The 26433-nt window shown below is 46.5% G+C and overlaps 1 protein-coding gene across 3 annotated transcripts in view; it reads left to right on the top strand.

The window, feature by feature from the left end:
- The window catches only part of Arsg (arylsulfatase G), a 111869-nt gene that overhangs the window by 41371 nt on the left and 44065 nt on the right, over nt 1-26433 (top strand). For 2 of the 3 annotated variants that reach the window (XM_042702728.1, XM_042702727.1), the window contains exons 2-4: nt 1940-2662; nt 21671-21858; nt 25942-25989. In XM_042702728.1, coding sequence (XP_042558662.1) covers nt 2445-2662; nt 21671-21858; nt 25942-25989 — 454 coding nt within the window. In that variant the 5' untranslated portion in view covers nt 1940-2444. The remainder of the gene's footprint in view (nt 1-1939; nt 2663-21670; nt 21859-25941; nt 25990-26433) is intronic. The other variant, XM_042702729.1, reaches the window with a different exon arrangement.

Below are 26433 nucleotides of genomic sequence, written 5' to 3'. Positions count from 1 at the left end.
TCAACTAAGGCTTTTATTTGGTCCAGAATTTTAGCTCTGTGTCTTCTTACTACCTTCAAAAACTAGGATAATGACATTTTCCTCCTCTCTCAGCTCTATTTGTAACCAGTAGCTGAAAGTCTAACCCTGACTTGCAAAACTCACTGTGATAGGTTTCACCTTGGTCTTTGTCAGCTGGAACTGAGTCACCTCTAGTTAGGCTGTGCTGTTTTCCTGTCTCATGTAAGGCCAGAGTCAAGTTGGTTTTTGTTTTCTAGCACTTTCCTACTCCAAGAATGAATCAGGACTAGCAGTGTAGGCCTCACCTGGGAGCTTGGTAGACATGCAGATTCCCAACCCCAGCCTTACACACCAAGTCTATCTTGTCTTTTCTTTCTTTCCTCCTTTTCCTCTACCTCTTCTTCTCTTTCTCCTTCTTTCCTCCCTTTCCGTCCCTAATGCTAGAGATGGAACTTAGGATCTCATATATTCTAGGCTAGTGTTCTACCTCTGAATTATATCTCTAGTCCTTTTTTACTACAGATTCCATGATTAGGCTGATCATGGTTGTACAAGCCTGTAATCCCAGAACTCAGTAGGCTGAGGCAGGAGGATGGCAAGTTTGAGACCAGCCTGGGCTACATAATGAGTCTCAGGCTTGCCTGGGTTGTACAGTGAGACTCTTGTCTCAAAAAAATTACATAATAATGGGGCTGGGAAGGTGGCTCAGTGGTAGAGCGCTTGTCTTGCATGCATGAGGCCCTGGGTTCGATTCCTCAGCAACACATAAGAAGAAAAAGCTGGAAGTAGTGCTGTGGCTCAAGTGGTAGAGCGCTAGCCTTGAGCTGAAGAGCTGAGGGACAGCGCCCAGGCCCAGAGTTCAGGCACCATGACTGGCAAAAAAAAAAAAAAAAATTACATAATTAGGGTGAAAAGGGACATATTTCCAGGAAAATTTTTTGAAATCATTTTTTACATTTAATTACAAACATATGCAAGTTGAAAGTACAGTGAATAGCCATATTGCTACCACCTAGATTCTGTTATTAATTTTGTTGCTTTACATGTCCTCTTTTTCTCCCAAATTATTTCTTTTTTCTTTGTTGGTTGGGGGGCTTGAACTCTGGGCCTGGGCGCTGTCTCTGAGCTCTTCAGTTCAAGGCGAGCGCTCTACCACTTGAGCCACATCATCACTTCGCCCCCAAATTAATTTCTATCAAGTGTGTGTTTGTGTATTTGTGTGTGTGTGTGTGTGTGTGTAGGTGTTAGTCCTGGGGCTTGAACTCAGGGCCTGGATGCTATCCCTGAGCTTTTGTGTCATGGCTACCATTCTGCCACTTCAGCCACAGCACCATGTTCAGCTTTTTGGTAGTTAATTGGAGGTTTTAAAAAAAAATTCTTCTAGACTTTTCCTGCCTGGGCTGGCTTCAACTCTACTCCTTCAATCTCCGTCTCCTGAGTAGCTGGAATTACAGGTGTGAGCCACTGGCTGAAAATGGTTAGGTTAGAGCATGAATATTACAAAGACTTGTGTCTTAATCCTAATGATCTAACCTTTTAGAATTCTCAGTGAGTTTAACCAAGTCACAATTAATTTGGGGATTTCTTGTGAATCAGAGGCACGTGGTAGCAAGAGGGGATGCACTGGGATTTAGCAGAGTTGGGGGGCTGAGCCTTCTTTCCCCACCAAGAACGCTGGGCCTCCACCTCCCATCTACACTGTGCGTGGGTTGAGAGAAGTCATCTCTCATATTACTTCTGACCCTGTAACTAGAGGTCCATTGCAAATATTATTGTCATGGCATTTCAGGTGGAAGAAACTGAGGAGCCCGTTAAATATTCAAATAAGAAGGAAAACATCTGTTGGCGTGGAAAAATGATTATTTCCTAAGCTACTGGGTAAAACACAGCTGCACTGGCAGTTTTAACACTGTTTTCTTGTCAATTTTTGTTCTTTCAGGAAACCTGACAGAAACCTCAACCATCTGGAACTTAGAAACTCATTTGGGGCTGACTGCGGCTTCTAGAACATTCAGGTGTTCAGATGGGAGAATGTATCCGACAGGCACCAGATGGAGTCTCACGCAGATGCAGGGCTTGGGCTGTGACTCTTAACATCCTCCAGCGGTGATTTGCTGCCTGGTCAAAGAGCAGTTGCTAACTGTGGCATCTAATAGTTGCACGTGTTGGTGGTCATCGTGTGAAGCTGCAGTTGTGAAGTAGCTCCTATGGAGAGGAACTTCCAGTGATTTACAAGTCTCCTGACTCTCTGGGATTAGGGTTTCAGATGGAGTCCTCATTTCTGTAGCCCCAACCATCTCTTAACACCTTCATCATTAACACTGCCATTACCAGTCACACATACTGCACCTGCTCCCCAGGGACTTCCTGCAGACAGAGCACTGGGGGGAAATCCCTAGCAGTGGTTCACCTTTGCAGCCGACAGAGGGAAGCTGCTTACCAGCATGGGCTGGCTTTCTCTGAAAGTTTTGTTGGTGGGAGTGAGTTTCTCTGGATTTTTTTACCCTCTTGTGGACTTTGGGATCCATGGGAAAAAGATGGGCCAGAAACCAAATATCGTGATCATCTTGGCTGATGATATGGGATGGGGTGACCTGGGAGCAAATTGGGCAGAGACAAAGGACACCCCCAACCTGGATAAGATAGCTTCGGAAGGAATGAGGTGAGTGTTGAAGATGCCAAGTTCACATATCTGTGGATGTCTCCACCCAGTTCTTAAATCATGTGGCTGCATGTTGATTTTATTACTTATTCAGCTGGTATAAAGCTAGCTTGCCAGCATGAAGAAAATCATCCATTATCTACCCATCTACCCATCCATCCATCCATCCACTCATCCATCCACCCACTCACCCATCTATTTCTCCATTCATTTATTCATTCACCCACCCATTCATTTACCCATCCATCCATCTATCCATCTATCCCCCCTACTATCTTATCTACTCTACATATCCATCCATCTGCCTACCCACCTACCTAATCCATCCATCCAACCTATGTGGAGTATACAGATATATTAGAAGCTGGGAGTACAGAGGTGGACAAGACAGAAATCATTGCTTTCAAGTTACTCACTTGGCAGAGGAGACAGGTTAAACGGCATGTAAGAATTGCAATTGAGCCGGGCACTGGTGACTCACGCCTGTAATCCTAGCTACTCAGGAGGCTGAGATCTGAGGATCGTGGTTCAAAGCCAGCCTGGGCAGGAAAGTCCGTGAAACTCTAATCTCCAAGAAACTACCAGAAAACTGGAAGTGACGCTGTAGCTCAAGTGGTAGGGCACTAGCCTTGAGCTGAAGAGCTGAGGGACAGTGTTCAGGCCCAGAGTTCAAGTCCCACGACTGACAAAAAAAAAAAAAAAGAATTGCAATTGAGTCATAGATAATTTTTTTCCCTTTTCAAAAGAAAAGTAGGACTTTTACAATGGAGTCATACATGAGTCTGTGTTTAGAGTTCTTAGAGTTTATAAAGGGGAGGATGAAGAACTCAGCCTGATGGCTCGGGGGAGAAAACTTTGAAAAGCAGCTGAGAGCCATGGGTACACATGCTCATTTGTGAGTGGACATGATGAATGAACAGTTAAGATACACATGACCACTATAGAGTTGAGGTCGCACATCTGTGGAGTGGGACTGGAACGTTTCCCTGCTTTTTCCACACAGATGGAGAACAAGTGTCAGAGCTGGCCAACATCTACATTTAAAAAAAAAAATTGTTTTTTTGCCTTGAGACATTTTTGATCCTCCTAACTCAGCCTCCTGAGTGCTGGGATTACAGGCATGTGTCACCAAGCCCAGTTGACTTTTGTGTTGTTTTTCTGGCTGATGTGGATGAGTTGGCCAGTATGGATCCCATCTGTGTTGTATTACTCTATGCCTCCATTTGGGTTGGGAAATCATTCTAGCTGCTCCGAATGGCCCATGGAGAATCTCTATAGAGTTGCAGCCACTTGCAGCCCAAGCTCAGATCTTTTCCTCTGAGGTAGACACACCTGGGTAGAAAGATAGCCACATCTGGTCTCTATCGCGTTCAGCCATTTTTTTCTCACCTCAGTCATCGTGAACTTTCTTGGATCACTTTCTCTGCTTCCCATCCTTTGGAGCCTTTTTGTAGCCCTAAGCTCTGTATGATCTCACAACCTGGATTTCTTCACCCTCTATCTCCCAGCTCTCTTGCATTGTCATTTCCCCGTGGAGGGCCTCACCTAGGTGGTGAACTCATCCTGTGCACTGTTACTTCCTGTTTCACTGATTGCTGCTCATCACATAAGACCCTGCCCCCTTGGGCTCCTCAGAGCCGGTATCCCAAGGTACCTCAGCTGTACCCTGACCTTGCAGCTTCTCAGGGTGATGGCTTTCGACTTTGTCTGCCTGTGTTCGGGTGAAACTCCCTCCCTTCCCCCATCAGATTGATCAGAACATCAAATTCAAAACATCAGAATGTGACCTCATTTGGAAAGTTGGTCTTAATAAATGTCAAGGATTTTCATGATAGAGTGAATTTAGGGCAAACCACCTAAATCCAATGACTGGGGTCATTATCCGCCAAAGGGTGGACACAGAGACACAGGGAGAAAGTAATGTGAAGTAGAGATGGGATTGGATGTGTTTGTACTAAGAACTGTGGCAGCCACCAAAAACGGCTAATGTCTTCATTTCAGACTTCTGGCTTTCTGGCTGCCCAGTTGTAATTTGTTACGAGAGCAGCACAGACACACAGAAAACGCTCCTCTTTCTCTGAGCTTCAAGAAGGAAAGTGCAAGCCAGAACCTGGTGGCTCCCACTTGTCATCCTAGCTATTCAGGAGGCTGAGATCTGAGGATCACAGTTCGAAGCCAGCCCAGGCAGGAAGTCCATGAGACTCTTATCTCCAATTCGCCTCCAGAAAACTGGAAGTGGCACTGTGGCTCACAGTATTAGAGCACTAACCTTGAGCCAGAAAGCTCAGGGACGGTGCCCAGGCTCTGAGTTAAAGTTCCATGACTGACACACACACAAAGAAAGAAAGAAAGAAAGAGAGAGAGAGAGAAAGAAAGAAAAGAAAAGAAAAGAAAAAGGGAAGTGCTGTATCTCCCACCCTCTTATATTCTGACACAGGCACAGGTTCGAACAATGAACAGAACCGTTCATCAAGAGAAATGGACTTTAGAGCTGGGCATGGCAGTGCATGCCTTTAAACTCATCCCTGGGAGATGGAGGCAGGAGGATCTTGAGTCTGAAGCTGGTCTGGCTGCTTTGTGAGACCCCCATCTCATAAAACAGTAGCTCTAGGAACTCATGGTCTTAAATGAGATGTCTCAGATTTTGGACACGGAAGTCTTTCCTGGGGAGAGAATTGATCCTCACTGCATTTACGCCATTGTCAAGAAGGACTGCTTTCAACGTCAGCAGGTTAGGGGAGAGACAGGCCTTATATTTAAGCTGGGTTTAGATCTCTGTCCCAGAGATTCTCCCATTGAGAACATCATCTTGAGCAGAAGGGGTACCTCAGGGTTCAGGAGCAAACCCGGTTTGGTAGGCTCCCCTATGTGAACATACTCTGTCCGTCTGAGCCTGTGGCGGTGGCCAGGTAGACAGCTGTCTGGGCCTAAGGTCGACGGTTTTGCATTCTGGGCCTTGTAGACAGGAAGGCCAGGCTTGCTGTGAGGTCTGGTCTCTCCTCTGCGTACTCCCAGGAACCATGGCTTTCAGACATGAACTCATTGCTAAGTAGGGTTTCGGCATGATTTGAAAAAAATGCCTTTTTTTATAGCATCTTTGAATGGACTCTTTTTTGTTGGTTGGTTTTGTCAATACTAGTGCTTCAACTTAGGTCCTGGGCACTGTTCCTTAGCTTTTTTGCTCAAGCCTGGTGCTCTACCATTTGAGCTTCAAGCTCTACTTTTGGCCTTTGGGTGGTTAATTGGAGATAAGAGTATCACTGACTTCTACCTGGGCTGGCTTTGAGTCCTGATCATAATATCTCAGCCTCCTATGTTGCTAGGATCACAGATGTGAACTTCTGGGGCCTGGGCCGGCCTGGTTCTTCCTGGTTATGTGACACTTGTTACCTACCCTTGCTGAGCCTCAGTCTGCTCATGTGTACAGTGGGATGAGAAGAGCAATCTCCGTGACAGGCTTACTTACCGTGAGGAGGAATTGCGGTACATCACGGTACATCAGTAGAACTGTCTAGCAAATGTCTCATGGGAGAGACGAATAACCAGTGGTGAGAGGTGGTCTCAGCCAGCCAAACCCACTTGCCACTCAGGTGAAATGTGTGCTGGGAAGACTCAGCGTGCAGCTAGCTGCCAGTGTCTGGTGATTACTTGTGTGCATGGATCAGCAGTGTCTCCTCTTTGCACCTTGCTTTCCCTTGCTCTCCCCCAGCTGAGTCATGCCCATGCCGATGCCAACGTAGCTGCCTCTAGGAGCTCTAGGCACCGTGTCAGAGATCAATAATCTTCACCACTCAAAGGTCACTGGTGCCCAGGGATTTGAGGCTGCTTCTGAAGAGGCCTTGGAGAAGAATGAACTGAGCTGTCGATCCAGCCAAACACCTGCCTTGACTTGTGCTTTCAACGTTGGCTTTTTTGGCAGGCATGTGGCAGCCCTCTTGGGACACTTGGTTTTGTTTTTTTTTTTGCAGCCACTCTGCTGCCTGGGGTGAGTTTGCAGTGATCTATAGGATGGCAGGTACTCAGCTGACTCACTCTGCTGGCCACTGGCCAGGTCTTGCTTTCTAGCGCATACTATGGAAGCAAGGACAGAGAATTTTTTTTTTTTTTTTTTGGTGCTGATACTAGGGGTTGAACTCTGCCTGGGCACTGATCCTTAGCTTTTTTTTTGCTTAAAGCTGGTGTTCTACCACTTGAGCCACAGATCCACTTCCAGATTTTTGCTAGTTAATTAGAGATAAGAGTCTCTTGGATTTATCTTGCCTGAGTTAGGCTTTGAACTGTGAGCCTCAGACCTCAGCCTTGCAGAATAGCTCAGATTGTATCAGTGGCTGGGTCTTTTCTTTTTTCTTTTCTTTGGTTGGTCATGGGGCTTGAACTCAGGGCCTGGGTGCTGTCTCTGAGCTTTTTCACTCAAGGCTAGTGCTCTTCCAGTTTGCTAGCGGTCAATTGGAGATAAGAGTTTCATAGACTTTCCTGCCTGGGCTGGCTTTGAGTCACGATCCTCAGATCTCAGCCTTCTGAGTAGCTAGCATTATAGGCGTGAACGTGTATCAGCTGGTACAAGTTCATGAGTCTATTATTTAGCCCAAATTGGCCTCAAACAGGATCCTCCTGCCTTGGCTTCCTGAATGCTGGAATTATAGGCATACACCACCATGCTTAGCTAGAAAAATCATTCTAAAGGAGACTGGTACTGGAGAGAGGAAGACCTTCCTCCATCATGTAATCCTTCCACTTCAGTCTCCCCATACTGTGCCCACCCTCACCCCCATAAGGCAGCTTAGGTATAGGACTGAGAGGATTCCCATTGGGAGAAGCCTTCATTTCCTCTGACCTTCAATCTTAACACTGAGTTGTTGGCTTTGGGAGTTTCCATTCTATCTGCTCTGTGTACCATCTGCATTGTGGGACAGGCGGCTTGGCATCTTTGTGCCTTGGGTAAATAGGTCAGAAGAGCATGAAAGTTGTGTATCGCCTACCTGCCAACTTGGGCAGTGAACACTCAGCAAATAGGAGGGCTTAAGAGATGGGAAAACACAGTGACCGGATGGTAGCTGACCTTGGAGAAGAGAAAAGGAACTGAATTACTAACTGGCAAAACCTTGGCGTCCCTACCAAGTTCCTGTTCCAAGTAGCCTATCCACTTGGCTGTTGTCCATTCCTCTATAGGTCTTCCAGAGGAGTCATTCTTCAACAGTGAAGCTCTCCTGAGGTGGCCATGAGGCAAATGCTGGCAGGCAAATGAAGACAAGAATGTAGGAGGCAGCTGGGCATGGTGATACACTGTAATCCTAGCTGTAGAGGTAGGAGGATTGGGGTCCAAATACAGCCTGGGTGAAAGTATAAAACCCTACCTGAGCCGGGTACTAGTGGCTCACACCTGTAATCCTAGCTATTCATGAGACTGAGATCTGAGGATCATGGTTCAAAGCCAGCCCAGACAGGAAAATCCATGAGACTTTTATCTCCAGTTAACCACCAGAAAACCAGAAGTGGCACTGTGGCTCAAGTGGTAGAGCATTTGCCTTGAGCTGAAGAGCTGAGGGACAGCGCTCAGGCCCAGAGTTCAAACCCAATGACCAACCAAAAATAACCCCAAACCCTACCTGGTGATGGGGTGGGGGATGGGAAGGGGCTTAAGTATGAATAGCTGGGTGCCTGGCTCAGCAGTAGGGCCCCTAGCAAGGGCAAGGTTGTGAGTTCAAATCCCTGGTACCTCCCCCAAAATGCAGAAGGGCAGATTCTCTTACACATCTTAGAACCTAGGCACCTTTATAACAACTAGCCAGAGTACCTGGCTTTGGGGGCAGATTTAACCCATCGTCTATGCATTGGTCACTGGTAGGAAAGGGAAAGTCTTGGTGTTGGATTTTTCACCTTCTGATTGGTAAAGCTCAGACAGAGAATCCATGTTAAAGACACTGTGGTGTGGAGCAGGAGGAGAAAGACAAGCCTAGAGGAATGCATAATGGTTACCTATATGGTCCTAAGCTGGAATCTAAGGGTAACCTAGGAATTAGCCAGATAAAGGAGAGAAGAGTATGCAGACAGGGGAAGGCAGGAGTGAAGGATCTGGAAGGTCCTTGCATTTAGCCTCCCCCTGGACATTGTCATAGATCCTGGCAACACATCCACAATCCAAACAATCACTTTGCTTTCCTGGGGGCTTGCAGGAGAGCGCAAGGCTGGGCCAATGGCTGGGCAACTGGGTGGAGCGCGTCATGTGCATGCTTATAGTTTGGGCTTGGTCCTAAAGGTAGGTAGGGGGCCCAGAGAGACTGAAGACCTTGGGCTACAGCTGATGGAATGTTCCAGTGTACTAGGGAAGACAGAGGGCACATTATAGCATCCTTTTGAACTTTCACTTAGAGTCCTCATGATGGAGAGAGATGCCTGTGCAGGTGGCACCCAGGTGCCTGTGTCTTACTGGAATTCACATTGTTCCTGCTTGGCTTTTTTGCTCAAGGCTGACACTCTACCACTTGAGCTACATCTTTACTTCTGCTGCCTTTTTGTTGGTTAATTGGAGATAAGAATCTCTTGGACTTAAAAAAAAACCAACAAAACCTGGGATGGCCTTTAACCATGATCCTTAGATCTCAGCCTCCTGAGTAGCTGTGATTCCAGGGGTCAGTCACCAGTGCCTGGTTTAAAAGCCAATGAATTTTAAACTCTGTCTCACTCTCCCTAGCCTTTAAATTATGAATAGAGCCAGAATCATTTTTATTCTGGTCACATAGTAATTAAGAGAGTTACCACATGAAGCATCCTCCTCTATTTTTTTTTTAATTCTCTGTATATGAAAGCCGGCCATACTTAATTTTGCAATGTTCTGTCGCTCCCGGGCTCTTTAGTGGCAGTCTTTCCAACCAGCCTCTTCCCTGGCTCTTAGTATGTGTAATTTATGCAATGGCAAGTTGCTTTGGTTTCTGTCTGGCCGTGTCTTAATTTGTGCTGATTTTCTTGTTACTGTCTGGCCTTGCATTTCTAGCTTTGGTCCTTCAGATTTTAATGAGGACCCCTGTTGGTGAACCGGCCTGAGCCTGCCCAGATAGATTTGGGGGAAAAAAAACAACAACAACACAAAAAGCCCTTTCCAAATAACAAGGCCTTGTTAGCTTATTAATTAGTCCCTGTGGAATAGAGACAGTGCCAAGAAGGGGGAGTAGAGGTGTGTGTGTGTGTGTATGTGTGTGTGTGTGAGTGTGTGTATATGCATGTGTGTGTATAATACACAGGTTAGTTCTAAAGGCTGCACATTTGAGGGAGTTTGATAGAGGCTTTCCAAAGATCTGAAAATAAAGGGAATACATTGCTTGTGAGAGTTTAGCTATGAACTTTAACATACCATGGGGAAGCAACTCAGGCCCCAGAGCATCAGCTTAAGTGATTAGGTGAAAAAAACGGGCCAACAAGTTTTTTTCCAATCAAATAACCTGAGTTTTTCTCCAACAGAAATTGCTAGAGTAGTCCTGGCCCACCAAAGCACTGTGCTTCCGACTAGGAGTTTGAACCTCTAAAGCCCATCCTTATGGAATGGGCAATCTGCAAGGGAGCTGTGTCTTGCTGGAGAGATGGGATATAGTCTCCCCAAAGAGCTGAGAGGCATTAATCCTTCCCAGGGAGAGCCCACACACGGGGAGCAGAAGGAAGGACATTCAAGCAAGGTATTCTTGGCACTGCTGAAGGTATCAGGCAGCTGTAACAACAAACCCACAGACTGGATGTCTTAAGTGACAAACATTTCTCACCTTTTGAGAGGTAGAAGTCCGTGATCAGAGTGCCAGCATGGGTGGGTTCTAGTGAGGCCCCGCTTCCTGGTTTACGGATGACCACCTCTCACTGTCCCCCTCCATTGGCCTCCCCTAAAATGTAATCTTCATAACTTATCCTGCATTTTACCCACCCCCGCCCCTAGCATGGCCTACCCTCTTCTGGCACTGCCTCTATTTGGCAGGGATTAATTAATAAACTAAAATGGCCTGGTTATTTAGAAAGCTTTTCTTTCCCCTCGATGCTGTTTTCATAAGGCAAAGAGAAAGAGCTGTGGTCCTTTTTTTCCCCTTCATGAAGACTCAGTTTTCAGGACCCATTCTAAATCTAATTAACCTTCCAAGAACCCCACCTCCAGATACCAGCACATTGGTGGCTAAAGCTTCCATACTGAATTTTTAGGGAATACAAATATATAATCCACAGTAGTCAGAAATAAAAAAATAATGGTGTTTTTGAGTATTACAGACCCTTTGTCAAAAATCGGTCCAGCCAGGTACTAGTGGATTGATTGATCATGACTATAATCCTAGCTTCTCAGGAGGCTGAGTCTGAGGATCGTGGTTTGAAGCAAGCCTAGGCAAAAAGTCTGTGAGACTCTTTATCTTTAAGCTCTAAAAAGCTGGAAGTGGAGGTGTGACTAAAATGGTAAAGCATCAGCCTTGAGTGAAAAAGCTAAGAGACAGCACCCTGGCCCTGAGTTCTAGGCTAGCCCCAGTATGGGTTTGAAAAAGAAAAAGAAAGAAAGAAAGAAATTAATCTACAGTGGACAAAAGCCCTGCTGCCTGGTCAGTGGACAAAAGCCCTGTTACCTGGTCCTGTAGCATGAATGAACTTCACCCTTACAGAGGCAAACTTTGGGCTCTGATTTCCCATGTAACTTGTGCTCAGGAAGAAAGCTTGTTGACTATGCTGACACTCCAGTTCCAGTGTCGTCCTTGGAAGTGAGTTGGGACATGGCCTTGCTGTGTCTTGCTCAGTGTCATGTGGGTTATGTGCTCTCTTGTGTGCTTGAGTTAGGCTCTCACGATTCACATCACCACGAGTGAATCAGAACCTTCCATGCTAATGTCAGCTCCCACGATGTGATGATGGCCTCGTTGCCACCTGGGTAATGGCCATCTTGTAATAGACTGCTAGTTCAGCTTTCCCTCAGATGGCTCTGTAGTGGGGAAGACCAGGGTTGAGTCGGCCTAGGTTCAGATTCTAGCTCTGTCATCTCCTACTGTCTACAATCGTGGTAGTACAATGATTAGAAACAGGCCCGTGGTGTAAGATCGCTCTGTGTCACACCAGCCATGTGAACTTAGGCTAGTATTTCAGCTCTCTGTTTCTGCGTTCTCATCTCTAAAATGCTCTGATATTGCCAGAGAAGTGTCTCCCCTCACCATGAGAGGGCCGTGGGATTGTTTCACTGGCTCCACAAGTCAATGGTAAGGCTCATCTCTAGAGAGACAAGGAAAGACTTTGTGACAAGGGTGGGGTATGGGGGATGGGTAGGAATTTGGAAGGGATGCTGAGGGACCAGCAAAATTGAGCTATTGAGCTACTATATTGTGTGGGGTGTGGGGAAAGTTGGGGATCAAGATGTTCCAGGAATAAGAATTCTACTGGGTAGAGACTTCGGCCTTGTATAAGGTGGTTATTAGTTACTTAATGCTGCTATGATGACTCCATGTAGTTCACTGGTGATAAGAGTCTCACGGACTTTCCTACCCAGGCTGGCTTTGAACCACAATCCTCAGATCTCAGCTCCCTGAGTAGCTGGGACTACAGATGTGAGCTACTAATAACCAGCTCATTGCTTTTTTTCTTTTAGCTTCTGCTGGCCCCGGGAATTCCTTGGCTTTTGACAGCTTGCCATCTTCCCTCTGTGTGTCTCTGGTTCTTACCATGACACTATTCTTGGGCATCTCACCTCTCCTAACAAGGACACTGGTTATATTAGATAAAGACTCCACTCTACTCTGGTGTGACTTCATCGGAACTCACTCATCTGAGGTACTGGGAGTTTGAACTTCAACGTGTCTTCTTCTCCCTCCTTCCCCCCTCTCTCTGTCTTTCTCTCTATCTTGGGCTGGTTACTGGGGTTTGAACTCGGAACCTTGTGTTTGCTTGTCTTCTGTGATACTGTTGAACTATGGCTGGTTTTCCCTGGTTGTTTTTAGGCTAGGGTTTTGCTTCCCACTCCAGCATCTACCTGCACTGCCTACTTTGAGACTTCTTGCTGTCGCTGGGATCTCAGGCTTGCGCCACCACACCCAGCTTTCCTCAGCAGAGGTGGAGTCTTGCGGATTTCTTGGCCACAATCCTTCCAATCTCAGCCTTCCTTGTAGCCACCATAGCAGGCGCATGGACTATGTTCAGCTATAGGTTGAGAAGGGGATCACATTAACTTTTCTGCTTAAGCTTGCCTCAAACTGCTATCCTTCTTGTGCTCAGCCTCCCAAATAGCTAGGGTTACAGGTATGAGCTACCAGTACCTGGCTTGAATTCCAGCATATCTTTCTTGTGAACTGCATACATCTTCACCCTTCTGTTAGATTGGAGCCTGGTTAATGGAAAGGCTTCTGTTGCTTTGTATGCTGCCTTCTCCCCCGCCCCCCCCGCCCCCCCCCCACCCCCAGATAGCTGGGTTGTAGTTGGTTGAACACCACCAACAGATCTAAGTAGAGGCGATGCCCATGTATCTGCAGGGTGGCACTGTGATCAGCAAAGGGAGGAATGCCCTGTGGCATCTTCATAGCTGTGTGTCCCTCCCCCCCCAGACAAGTCTGCAGAGAGCCCAGGGAAGCAAGCCAGCCAGTGGCAGTGGCACGTCTGTCCAGCCCAACCAGAAGAACCAGGCCTCACCAAGTAGAGGAACCACTCCTGGGGCTGCAGGGGAGGTGACAGACATGCTGTGACCATTCAGGACCAGAGGGCGGGCATCACACAAGCAGACAGATCTGTGGATCTCAAGATAAGGGGAGATAAGCCAAGGGCAAAGAATGACATGGCCTCCTCCAAGAGGTGAAATTTGAACTGGGGCCCAGTGGTCAGTCACATGGAGACCAGAGCAACGTGTCCACACACACACACACACACACACACACACACACACACACACACACACACACACACACACACACACACACAGGCCTGAGGCAGGAATAAACTTGGGGACATTCTAGGAAGAAGAGAAGGGAGTAGCTGGAGGGGAGCAAAAGCTTTGGGAAGCATGAGGTTGACCTTGGATGATGGGATCCAGATTGGTATTAAACAAGGACGTTAGTGCTATTTGTACCTCTACCAAGGCTCCTGGCTGGGGATGTATCAGGCTTGGGGCTCCAGTTGGGTCCAGGCCCCAAAGGTTTTCGTTGTTGTATGCTGAGGAGATCACTGCCCCTAGAGTTGTGCAGAGCCAGCTCCCGACAGCCTTGGAACTCCCAGTGGCCCGGGCCTCCCCTGCCTCACATGGGCTAGCAGGAATATTATTATCTCAAGTTGGTAGAGGAGACACAGCCAACTTAGCTCTAATACATCTGAGTGGATAGCGATGGAACCCGGGTTGTCTCAGATTCCCCCTAGAGGGGACTTTTTCCCCCTTCCCTATTAGTGGACTCCAAGGAACAGGGTAAGCTTTGATAGGACCTTCACTACTCTTGACTTTTCTCAACTCCAGGAAAACTTAAAGACTTACTATGAGTGACAAAATAGGACCCAAACTTCCAACAGACTAAGGGAGGCATCTGCAGTTCTTTTGGCAGCCAGCCCATCATGTGTCAAGTTTGTCTTAAAGCATACGTTTTCTAAGTTGAGCCCCAGTGGCTCATGCCTGTAATCCTTGCTACTCAGGAGGCTGAGATCTGAGAATTGAGGTTCAAAGCCAGCCCCAGCAGGAAAGTCTGTAAGACTCTTAACTAAGCAGCAAAAAACCCAAAGCAGAGATATGGCTCAAGTGCTAGAATGCAGCCTTGAGTGAAAAACCTAAGGGACAGTGCCCAAACCCTGGGTTCAAGTTCCAGTATCAGTGTACACACAAAAAAGACCAACAGTGATTTCTTCCCCAACTCTGGAGAAGTCCAGTGGGCTACAGCATGAACTATGATTTAAGTCCTGGTTGACGCTATTATGCTTGCTTTATGGGCATGTAGTTGAGGGAGGGGCACAGAGACTGAACTTAGAAGAAACTTGCTTTGAATTGGATGCTTTACTGTTGCCATGTTGTGTGTGTGTGTGTGTGTGTGTGTGTGTGTACTGGAATTTGAACTCAGGGCATTGCTTTCTTGCCTGGCTCTTTTGCTCAAGGCTAGTGCTCTGATAAGATTCTCATAGCCTTTTTTTCCTAGGCTGGCTTTGAACCTTGATCCTCTCAGATCTCAGCCTCCTGAGACCATGTTTGTTAGCGTTTGAACATGGGGTCCTGCCTTTTCATTTTTCCCTGGGCCCTATAGATTGTGGAGTTGATTCTGCTGGCTTGTATAAAGAGATGTCACTAGTAAACTTGAGCCATCCATTTGGAACAAAAACTTTAAACCAGAGTCAGCCCAGGGAGCAACAGTTGCTCATGCCTTAATGCAGGTAACGTGCCTGGATTACAGCCAGTATTTCATAAGCATTAGCTCTGAGAGTAATGAGACCAGTTGGGAATGGGAGTGAAGAGGGTCAGTGTGTTTCTATCTCAGGGAATAGGCCAGTCTTGGAAATGATTTTTGTTTAGGGAACTAAGGTATGAGCCAGGGCTGGGATATTTTGGCAATTATTTTTCTTGTTGTGGGGCTTGACTTCTGGGCCTGGGTGCTGTCCCTGAGCTCTTTAGCTCAAGGCTTGTGCTCTACCACTTGAGCTATAGCATCACTTCCAGTTTTCAGGTGGTTTATTAGGGATAAGAGTTTCACAGAAGCTGGGCACTGGTAGCTCAGGCCTGTAATCCTAGCTACTCAGGAGGATGAGATCTGAGGATCATGGTTCAAAGCCAGCCCTATCAGGAAAGTCTGTGAGAGTCTTATCTCCAATAAACCACTCAGAATATGGGAAGTGGTGCATGGCTCAAGTGGTAGCCTTGAGCTGAAGAGCTGAGGGACAGCCCAGAGTTCAAGCCCCACAACCAAAAAAAAAAAAAGAGTCTCACAGACTTTCCTGTCCTGGCTGGCTTTGAACTACAATCCTCAGATCTCAGCCTCCTGAGTAGCTAGAATTGCAGGCATGAGCACTGGTGCCTGGCTATGTGTTGGCATGCTAAGGACAACAGTTGCTACTGGTCCTCAGAAGGTGCTTAGGTGTTGATCTTGCAACATCAACATCAGGGATGTTGGCCTTTGCACCCATAGTTTGGTCTGGGTAATCCCTGCATGCCGTAATAACTCCTAGGGCTGCACTGGAAGGCCTGCAGGCCTGGGAATGCAGATTGGAGGAAGGAGTGTTTTTTCCAAGTCTGCAAGAGCCTGAGGGTCAGGAGGGAAGTGCTGGCTGAGCCCAGGAGCTCCCTGTGGCTCTAGAGGGAGGGCCTCGCCCAGCTCAGTGCCTGTTGGCATAGATGCCTTCCCTGCCCTCATTCTGTCAGATGGAGATATCCTCAGACCTGCTTCCCAGAATGTGGCTGGAGGGCTGAGCCCACTTCCAGACAGGCGGGGCTGGGCTCTCACACTGTGATTTTTCTGCTCTCTGAGAATGTCTTTGCTTTGTCACCTTAAATGTTGTCAAGAAGCCAGGCTCCAGTGGTGCACACCAACCTGGAGGATAGTGGTTTGAAGTCAGCAGGGGCAGAAAAAGCCACAAAGCTCCATCTCCAAGTAACTAGTTAAATGCTGGACTGGAGGTGTGGCTCAAGTGGATCACTAGCTGTGAACAAGCAAATCCAGTGGGAGTTTGAGGTGCTGAGTTCAAACCTTGGTATTATCACACACACACACAGTGTCAGAGGTGAGTGTGATGGCATATACTATTATCTGAGCAATAAGGAAGCAGAGGCAGGAAGATCTTGAGTTGGAAGCCAGCAGGGGCTGAAGAGAGGAATAAAGAGGAAAGTAGAAAAGGAGGGGAGAGGAGGAAGGGAGGAAAGGGTTCAGATCGGCCCGTCTCCTGCCACCAAGACCCAGGTCTCTCTCTTTTTTTTTTAAATTGTGAAAATACTGTACAGAGGGGTTACAATTACATGGGCAAGATAATGAGTACATTTCTTATCAAGCATTGTAGCCTCCTCCTTTGTTTACCCTTCCCATCCCTTCCCATCTCCCCCCCCCCGCCCCCCATCTTACCCCCCCTACCCAATCCTCCCCCCCACCAAAGTTGTAAAATTCATTTTCAACATAACGACTTGTACATCTCATTGTTGCAATAGGTCCACCTGTATCCCTATTTAAACGATTTGTTTTTCCCCTTCCCCTCCACAAATTATACCGACATCAAATACAGTGAAAGCAGGGGTTATACTGTGGGGGAGGGACATACAAAGCAACAAAGAAATAATCTTATAAATGTGTTAGAAACAATCACATGAAAGAAAAAAAAACATTTGAATACATATCTTAGGGTTCATTTCTCTAACATCACCTTATCTGACCTTTTCTGCTTGACTCAGACATATAGTAGATATTGCAACTAAGGGAAACCATGGGACCTAGGCTTCTTTGGGCGTGGCTTACTTCACGTAATACAATTTTTTCCAAGTCTTTCCATTTCCTAACAAATGGGGCAATGTCATTCTTTCTGATGGAAGCATAGAATTCCATTGTGTATATATACCACATTTTCTTGATCCATTCATCTACTGAGGGGCATCTGGGTTGGTTCCATATCTTAGCTATAGTAAATAATGCTGCAATAAACATAGTTGTGCTGGTAGCTTTAGTGTGGTCTTGTTTGTGAACATTTGGATAAATGCCCAAAAGTGGGATTGCTGAAGACCCAGGTCTCTTTAGCAAGACTTGATAGGTTGCCAAGAAACAAAAAGAGCACTGGTATTGTCTGATGAGCCCACATTTTGTAAATACCCATTTTGTGTCCAGTAAAGAGACAGACATTGTTCTTTTTGGCTGGTTTGGCTTATATTTGTTCTATCTGTACATTATGATGGTTTTTTTCTCTGAATCATTTTTTCTCATCATATTCCTTCGCTACAAATACTGTAGAATGCACTCTGAATATGCGAACATAGCCATCTCTGCATAATCTTGTTATTGTACTCGAAGACCAACAAGGACTCTTTACTGTCTTACACTCAGTCCACATTAAAGCTTCCTTAATTACCTCCCCAGATATACTGTTAGTTTATTTGAAGTGAGACCCAGTCAAGCATGGTGGATGATTGTTTCTTTTGTCTCTTTGGTTTCCTTTCATGTAGAACATCACCCATCGTCAGCCACATTTTTCCATTTTTTTCCCCCACAACATTGACTTCTCTCTCTACCTCTCTCTTCTCTTCTCTTCTCTCTCTCTCTCTCTCTCTCTCCATCTCTCTCTCTCTCTCTCCCCCCCCCCCCATACTTGAATTCAAAGCCTTACATTCTCGCTTGGCTTTTTTGCTCAAGACTGGCACTTGAGCCGCATCTCCACTTCCAGCTTTTTGTTGGTTAATCGGACATAAGAATTTAACAGATTTGTCTGCCTGGGTTGGTTTTTGAACCTTGATCCTCAGATCTCAGCCTCCTCTGTAGGTAAGGATTACAGGTTGAGCCACTGGCACCTGACTTGGCATTGACTTTTTGTCTTGGAGAAGCACCCTGGGTATGTACTTGCTCATTCGTTTCCTCGTGGCGGCATTTAATTTGTTCTCCCAGTAGCTGTATTTCCTTTAACCTGGAAGTTACCTCCTGAAGTTTGATTAGGTTCGGTTAAATGATTTTTGGTGAGACTCTTTGATTTTATAAACTTCATATTGTATCCTGCCAGGAGACACGAGAGGTCAGGGGCCTATTACTAGCAACACTAGATTGAATCACTTTATAAGGAGCTAATTGTCAGTTCTGTCCAATTTGTAAGTGGCCTGAGGATGACCCTAAATGAATACTTGTCTCCACTGATCATTAGTTGTACAGGAGGCTGAAGAACTGGTGGCTTTCTAAACCTGCCTGCCCTTCTGTGGGCGCAAGCTGCTATCCCCCATTTCCTAGTAATGACATGTTTATTCCAGTGGGTCCAGGTAAACCTTTAACTCATTTCCTTTTAATTATGGTGTGTGTGTGTATATATGTGTGTGTGTGTGTGTGTGTGTGTGTGTGTGTGTGTGTGTGTGTGTGTGTGTGTGTGTGTGTGTGTGTGTATGTGTGTGTGTGTGTGTGTGTGTATGTACTAGGGCTCAGGGCTGTCTCATAGCTTGTTTACTCAAAGCTGGTTCTCTACCACTTAAGCAGCAGCTCCAGTTCTAGCTTTTTGCTGTTTAACTGGAGATAAGAATCTCACAGACTTTGCTACTTGGGCTGGCTTTGAACCTTGGTCCTCAGATCTCAGTCTTCTGAATAGCAAGGAGTACAGGTATGAATGAACCACTGGCCCCTATCTAATTATGAATTCCTGGAGCAGAAGTTGGTATTCTGTTCTACAGTGGTAAGCAATGACTTTAATGTCAGTATAGGTTCATGGATTTTTATTTATTCATGGTTTATAATAAGTTATAGGAGTTATTCTTTTGATGTCCAAATTGCCCCAGATTTGGCTGGCCAGCAGCAGCCTCTCTCAGATCTTTCTGGAAGCTGTTTTGGATTTTTGCTAGACTCACTCCCTTTCCTCAAACTTTTGATTCCTTTTGCGGACTGGGCAGGAATATATTCATTGACAAAGGAGTCACCGTTTCTAGGTCTTTCACTTAATAGCGGCCAGGAAATATATATGTTCGTGCATTTAAAATAACATTTCCTCTCTTTTAACTAATTAAGTAATTAATTAACCAGTACTGGGACTTGAACTAAGTGTCTCAAACTGTTGCTTGGCTTTCTTGCTCAAGACCAGTGCTCTACCACTTGAGACATGCTTCCAGTTCAACATTTTGCTTATTCATTGAAGACAAAGTTTCGAGGCATTTTCTGCCTGGACTGGTGACTTTGAACCACAGTCCTCCTGGTCTCAGTCTCCTGAGTAGCTAAGGGTATAGGTGTGAGTCACTGGTGCCCACCTATTTGTTTTTGTGGTCCTAGAGACCAAAGCTAGGGCCTTGTAAGCATGCTAGGAAGGTCTCTATTGCTGTACTGTGTCCTGAGCTCCACAAGGACCTTGTGAGTTGTTTTCATGTTGTAGGACTCATCTTCTTTTACTTTTATCTCTTTGTATCTATTTTGCATACTGAAACCTTGGCTCCCTATGGGAACATTAATATAATTACTTATTTACTTTATTCTGATATATATGTATATAGATTATTTTCAAAATCTGAGTAACAAGGGGCTGGGAAGATGGTTAGGTGGTAGAGCACTTGCCTTGCATGCCTGAGGCCCTGGGTTCGATTCCTCAGCACCACATAAGCAAAAAGAAAAAAGCTGGAAGTGGCACTGTGGCTCAAGTGGTAGAGCGCTAGCCTTGAGCTGAAGAGCTGAGGGACAGCACCCAGGCCCAGAGTTCAGGCCCCATGACCGGATCCCCCCCCCCCAAAAAAAAAAATCTGAGTAACAATGTTTCAACCAAGGGTACAGCTTCTGGGGTTCTTACAGTTCTGAAAATCTTGGTCCTTTAATTAGATTCCACTTGGACATCCAGCTGGATGTGCAGCTAATATCACTTGAAAGGATGCTTTCCTGGTGGTCTTATTAGCAAGTTTTTATATAGTAGGGCTTACTTGCTGCACTTTTATTTTTTTAATAGGTTCTGCTTAGTTTTCCTTTGCAATTAAATTGGTTTATTTTCAAATCAGACACTTCCATGATACGAAAGTTAAACCATAGGTGCTGGTAGCTCATATCTGTAATCCTAGCTACTCTGGAGGCTGAGATCTGAGGATCACAGTTCAGTCATCTTAGGCAGACAAATCCATGAGACTCTTACCTCCAATTAACCAGCAAAAGGCTGAGCTGGAGGAATGGTTTGAATAGTACAGAACTAGTTTTGAGTGAAAAAGCCAAGTGAGAGAGTGGTCCTGAGTTAAGCCCCAGTACCCTCCCCCCAAAAAGATACACAGTCATGTTTAGTGTGTTGTTTAAAGACATTTTACTTCTGTTGTTGTTGATTGTGGGGCTTGAACTGGGCCTGGGCACTGTCCCTGAGCTCTTTAGCACAAGGCTAGCATTCTACCACTTGAGCCACAGCACCACTTCCAGTTTTCTGGTGGTTAATTGGAGATGAGTTTTACGACTTTCCTGCCCGGGCTGGCTTTGAACCACAATCCTCAGATCTCAGCCTCCCGAATAGGTAGGAAGGATTACAGGCACGAGCCATGGGCACCGGCTGACATTTTACTTCTTTAATGCCCATTTCTGATTCTTTAGGATTGAACTCCACAATAGCACTGAGCACATCTCACACATCATTTTCTCCGTGAAGCGCACACCACAGCCTGCTTGAGCTTCAGAACAGTAGTCTTCAACACTTCACTTGAAGCATTTTGGGGGTAAAATTACCAACAAAAAGCCCAAGTCTAGTCCCGCATTCATTGGTGGCTCATGCCTGTAATTCTAGCTACTATGGAGGTTGAGATCTGAGGATTACAGTTAGGAGCCAGCCAATGCAGAAAAGTCCATGAGACTCATCTCCAATTAACCACTAAAAGCAGAGCTGAAGGTGTGGCTCACGTGGTAGAACACCAGCCTTGAGCGAAAAAGCCACTTGAGAGTGAGAGGAGGTCCTGAGTTTAAGCTGTGCACACATGCACACACACACACATGCACACACACACACACACACACACACACACACACATGTCACAGCAAAAGGGACATTGTGGTATGCAACCTGAAATAGGAAGTCATACCATTGCACCTCAGCTGGCAATTTGTCCTTTGGGAAAAGCCATTTGTTGATTTATTTATTTTGCAGTTCTGTGTCTATCCAGGAATAACACTAAGAGGCTCACGTAGTCATTTGAGGGTTAGCCCCCTACATTTGTAAGTAAGCCACTTTGAAATATGGAATCTGCAAATGAAGAGGTTTGATTGAATATATCAGAGCCAATGGATATGAATTTGCTATATGGCCATGAAGTAGTTTCATTGCTTCTCTGGACTGCCTTTTCCTGGTACTGGGATCCCAGGGACTGAGTGGGAGTTGCCATGTCTCTTGATTTCCCTTCATGTGGCTGTCAAGGTCTTGATCTCATTCCTTTGCACACAGGTTTGTGGATTTCCACGCAGCAGCCTCTACCTGCTCGCCCTCCCGAGCCTCCCTGCTCACCGGCCGGCTTGGCCTTCGCAATGGAGTCACACATAACTTTGCGGTCACATCTGTAGGGGGCCTTCCACTCAACGAGACCACGTTAGCTGAGGTGCTGCGGCAGGCTGGCTATGTCACCGGCATGATAGGTAACGCTGGGTGCTGTGCCCTCTGTGTTTATCTGGCTGCTTCCTGCTTGCAGAAGAGCCTTTATCTTCTCTGCCCATGTCTGCTTTTTTCTTTTTCGTGTGTGTGTGTGTGTGTGTGTGTGTGTGTGTGTGTGTGTGTGTGTGTGTGTGTGTGTTAGTACTGGGGCTTGAACTCAGGGCCTGGTTGTTGTCCCTGAGCTTTTTTGCTCAGTGCTAATGCTTGAGCCACAGCTCCACTTCTGGCTTTTTGGTGGTTAATTGGAGATAAGAGTCTCATGGACTTTCCTACGTGGGGGTGGGAGAGGGGACTGTGTGGCCTCCAACTGTGATCCTCAGATCTCAGCCCCCTTAGGAGCTAGGATTATAGGTCTAAGCCACCCTCCCTAAAATGGATGGGCTTTTGTCCTAGTTCTTGCTGCCTCAATGCCGTTGGCTGTTCTTTGGCTCAAGGAAGCAAGAAGTAAGAGGAAAGGGTTCTAGCCTCAGGTGTCTTACTTTGATCAAGAAAGCAAATAGTCCAGGGCAGTCGCCCATGCCTGAGAGGTTGAGAAGCTGATCAGCAAGATCACTGATTGAAGGCAGCCCAGGAAGAAAAGTTCCTGAGACCCATTCTCAAACCAGAGCTGGGTGCAGTGGTATGTCTGTCTGTGGAACTGCATGGTTAGTTGAGATGGGTAGGTTCGCAGTTCCAGGCCAGCCCAGGGAAGAAAGAAGATGGGACAAGGCTTGAGCTTGTGATCCCAATGACAATGGGAAGCCCGAAAGTAGGTGGATCGAGGGTCAGGCAGGCACTCTATGTAGAAAGGGAAACCCTGTCTCAAAAATAACCAGCACAAACTGGGCTAGAAGCACACAGCAGTATTTAGGGAGTCTGGCAAGCATGAGGCCCTGAGTTCAAGCTCTCAGTATTGCCATAGAAAGGAATGGAGGGAAGAAGGGAGGATGGAAGTGAAGGAGGGAAAGGAAAAGAAAGATGGGAAGAAGGGAGGGTGGAAGGCAGGCAGGCAGGAAGGAAGGAAGGAGGGGAAAAAGGAAGGAAAGAAGAAAAAGAAGGAATGAAGGATGGAAGAAAAAGGAAGGAAGGAAGAGAAAATACATTCCCAGGTCTTGGCATACGTATATACATGTGTATGTAAGTAGTACATATGTACATACATGCATGCATGCATGCATGCATGCATGTTGTGAAGTCACGTCTTTTAAGTGCTGACATTTACTGTGTTCCATGCATGTGATGTTTCTTAATTGTGCAGTGACAGGACTGTTTCTGGCTGGTGAGAGGCCTTGCTTCCTGTCCTGTACCAGGATCGAGGCTGGGTCTGGAGGGCCCAATGCCTTCTTTTTCCATGGGCCTCCTGCAGACGCTGAGACAACCCAGCCGTCCCTCCAGCCTCCCCAGGGGCAGCCTCTGATTGTTAGTCACTCAAAGAGCTCACTCCAGCGGGATTCCTGTCTCTCTCCACCACAGTGAAGTGGCATGGGAGGGTGTGCCAATCGGCAGGTGACAGCCAAGGCCCTTGTGAATGAGCCACCAGTGCCTGCAGCCTCCCCTGTTCACCTGTTGGAGGCTGCTTTACCAGAATCAAGGCCTGGCACCTCTAGTGTTGTCTGTACCCCCTCCTCTAGCCTAAAGAATTTGTCATTGTGCTCCAACTGAAGGGGTGGTATTGTCCCAGAAGGGCCAGCCTCCATCAGTTGGAGGAGGGGCCAATTAAGATCCAGCCTCCTCTCTTTCCAGTCCCTTTCTCTCCCTTCTCAATCCCCCAAGGTAAAATTACTCCAACAACATTGACACAACAACCACACTCAGTTCCCACTGGGGGGGGAGGGGCAACTCACAGGCACTGCCAGGATGGGCGTGGCCAAGAAGCCTATGCTAAATAGGGGTGGGGCTCCATCCCACAAACCCCGCCCCTTGTGCCTGTCTAGTAAAACAGCCTCTTCCAGGACCCCTGGTCAGTTTCCACCCTGCCCTCTCTCCTCTCTCCTTTGGTTGTCCTGGAAAGGAGATTTTTGAAATCATGAACTAAAGCACACTTAGAGGAAAGGGTAAAATCTGCTAAAGGAATAGTCCCTTTCACAACACTCATACTGTCGGGCTGGGAAGGTGGCTCGGTGGTAGAGCGCTTGCCTTGCATGCCTGAGGCCCTGGGTTCCATTCCTCAGCACCATATAAGCAAAAAAGAAAAAAGCCGGAAGTGGCGCTGTGGCTCAAGTGGTAGAGCGCTAGCCTTGAGCTGAAGAGCTGAGGGACAGCCCTGAAGCCCAGAGTTCAGGCCCCACGACCGGAAAACAAACAAACAAACAAACAACACGCACACTGTGCTACTAATCTGTGTCTAGGATACCACTCAACTCCTCACCTTACCTTGTTTATCCTTACAGTTTTGTTTTTTTTTTATGGAACTGGGATTGTGGCTTAGCGGTAGAGTGCTTGCCTCGCATGCATGAGGCCCTGGGTTCAATTCCTTGGTACCACATAACAACAACAAAAATGTCACTGAATAAATCATAAAAAATAAAGTATTGAAGCAACTTTTCATCCTTATTATAATTTTGGAATTAAAATAATAATTTTGATATCATTTTGTATTTCCATGTCATGCCTAAATCCATGTCTTCTAAATTTTTAAGATTTTTCTTTTTTTCCCTCTCAAACCTGTGGAGCAGTTGCAGGAAGAGAGTAAGGGACTCTCACAAAGCCCCATCCAGATTCTCTGACTGTTGTTTTTTTTTTTGGCAGTACTGGAGTTTTGAACTCAGGGCCTGGGGCTTGCTAGGTGAGAATTTGCTGCTTGAGCCACCCCCATCCCTTTTTGCTTTCAGAGTATTATTATTATTATTTGCTTTCAGATTATTTTCTTTTTTAGGGGGGGGGGTCCAGTCGTGGGGCCTGAACTCTGGGCCTGGGCGCTGTCCCTCAGCTCTTCAGCTCAAGACTAGCGCTCTACCACTTGAGCCACAGTGCCACTTCTGGCTTTTTTCTTTTTGATTATGTGGTGCTGAGGAATGGAACCCAGGGCCTCATGCATGCAAGGCAAGCGCTCTACCAGTGAGCCACCTTCCCAGCCCCAAGATTATTTTCTAGGTAGAGTCTCACTTTTTGGCCAGGGCCAACCCCAGATTGAGATCCTCCTACCAATGGCCTCCCACATCGCTGGGGTCACAGATACGTACCATCATGTCTAACTTACTGATTGAGATGGAGTCTCACTAACTTTTTTTCTTGGGCTGACCTTGAACCATGATCCTCCTGATCTCTGCCTCTCATGTAGCTAGGATTACAGGAGTGAGGCATCCTACCAGGCTCCTTCTTCTCCTTCTCCTTCTCTGTCTCCTTCTTCCTTTTCGAGACAGGGTCTCTATTTAGCCCAGGTGGGCCTTAAACTCTCAGCCCTCCTTCCTCAGCTTCTTGAGTGTTGGGATTATAGGTGTGCACCACTAACCACACCTGATTTGATTGTTAATATTGAATTTGTCTAAGTTGGTAGACTTTTTTATAGAGGCCCTATCTGATCATTTACTTAGCCATCCTCCTTTGGTTACCCGTTAGTTTCTTTCCTTTGTGTTTCTGAGTTGTGCCCCTGTTTAGATCTTTATATCCCATTTTCTCTAACTGCTCACCTTGGGAGTCATTTTCCTGGAGTCTTACCCTGAGAGGGAATGAACAGATCAGAGGTTCTGACCTGGTCAGTCTGCCATGCGGCCCCAATTACTTCCCCAGACCTGATGCGTTTACCAAGCCGAGCAGCAGGTGGCTGAGCTTTCTCATTTGCTACACTGTAGGTGTCTCAGCCCTTGAGCGGAAGATGATGATGAAGCAAGGAGGGAAAGGGCCTTTGAGACTGCAGCATGGGCACCTGCACCCTGGGCCTGCTGCTCTGGTCTATATGTGGCTTTCCTACATCGTTCGGAGTCTTTCTTGCTCAGTCCCCGTGGGTCCTAGACAGTCCTAGACAAAGCCAGCTTGTCTGCCTTCTAGGCTGGTGGTGAAGCTGATGGAGAACTGAGTGTGGGACAAGCTGCTCAGAGTGTGGGCGTCCCTCTGGGGATTCCTCTGAACGTCTCTTTATTTTTGCACAGGTAAATGGCATCTTGGGCACCATGGCTCTTATCATCCCAACTTCCGAGGTAAGAATAGCTTCATTACTTAGGAGACAGAAAAGAAGATTGAGTCTCTGTGTAAAAGGACTTATTAACGTTTGAATCAGGGGCAGGTGGCTCACATCTTTTTTTGTTTTTGGTCAGTCCTGGGTGCTGAACTCTGGGCCAGGGTGCTATCCCTCAGCTCTTCAGTTCAAGACTAGCACTCTACTTCTTGAGCCACGATGCCATTTCCAGCTTTTTTCTGCTTATGTGGTGCTGAGGATTGAACTCATGGCCTCATGCATGCGAGGCAAGCACTCTACCACTGAGCCAACTTCCTAGCCCACACTTCTTTAATCCTAGCTGAGATCTGAAGATCATAGTTCAAAGCCAACCCAGGCAGGAAAGTCTGTAAGACTCTTATCTCCATTTAGCCACTAAAAAGGTAGAACTGGGGCTGGATATGTGGCTTAGTGGTAGAGTGCTTTC

The sequence above is a fragment of the Dipodomys spectabilis genome, unplaced genomic scaffold (genome assembly GCF_019054845.1).
Source record: "Dipodomys spectabilis isolate Male_0828 unplaced genomic scaffold, ASM1905484v1 ptg000329l, whole genome shotgun sequence".
NCBI lineage: Eukaryota > Metazoa > Chordata > Mammalia > Rodentia > Heteromyidae > Dipodomys > Dipodomys spectabilis.
Note: the sequence above shows the minus strand (reverse complement) of the source record. Positions and strands in the feature narration are given on the sequence as shown.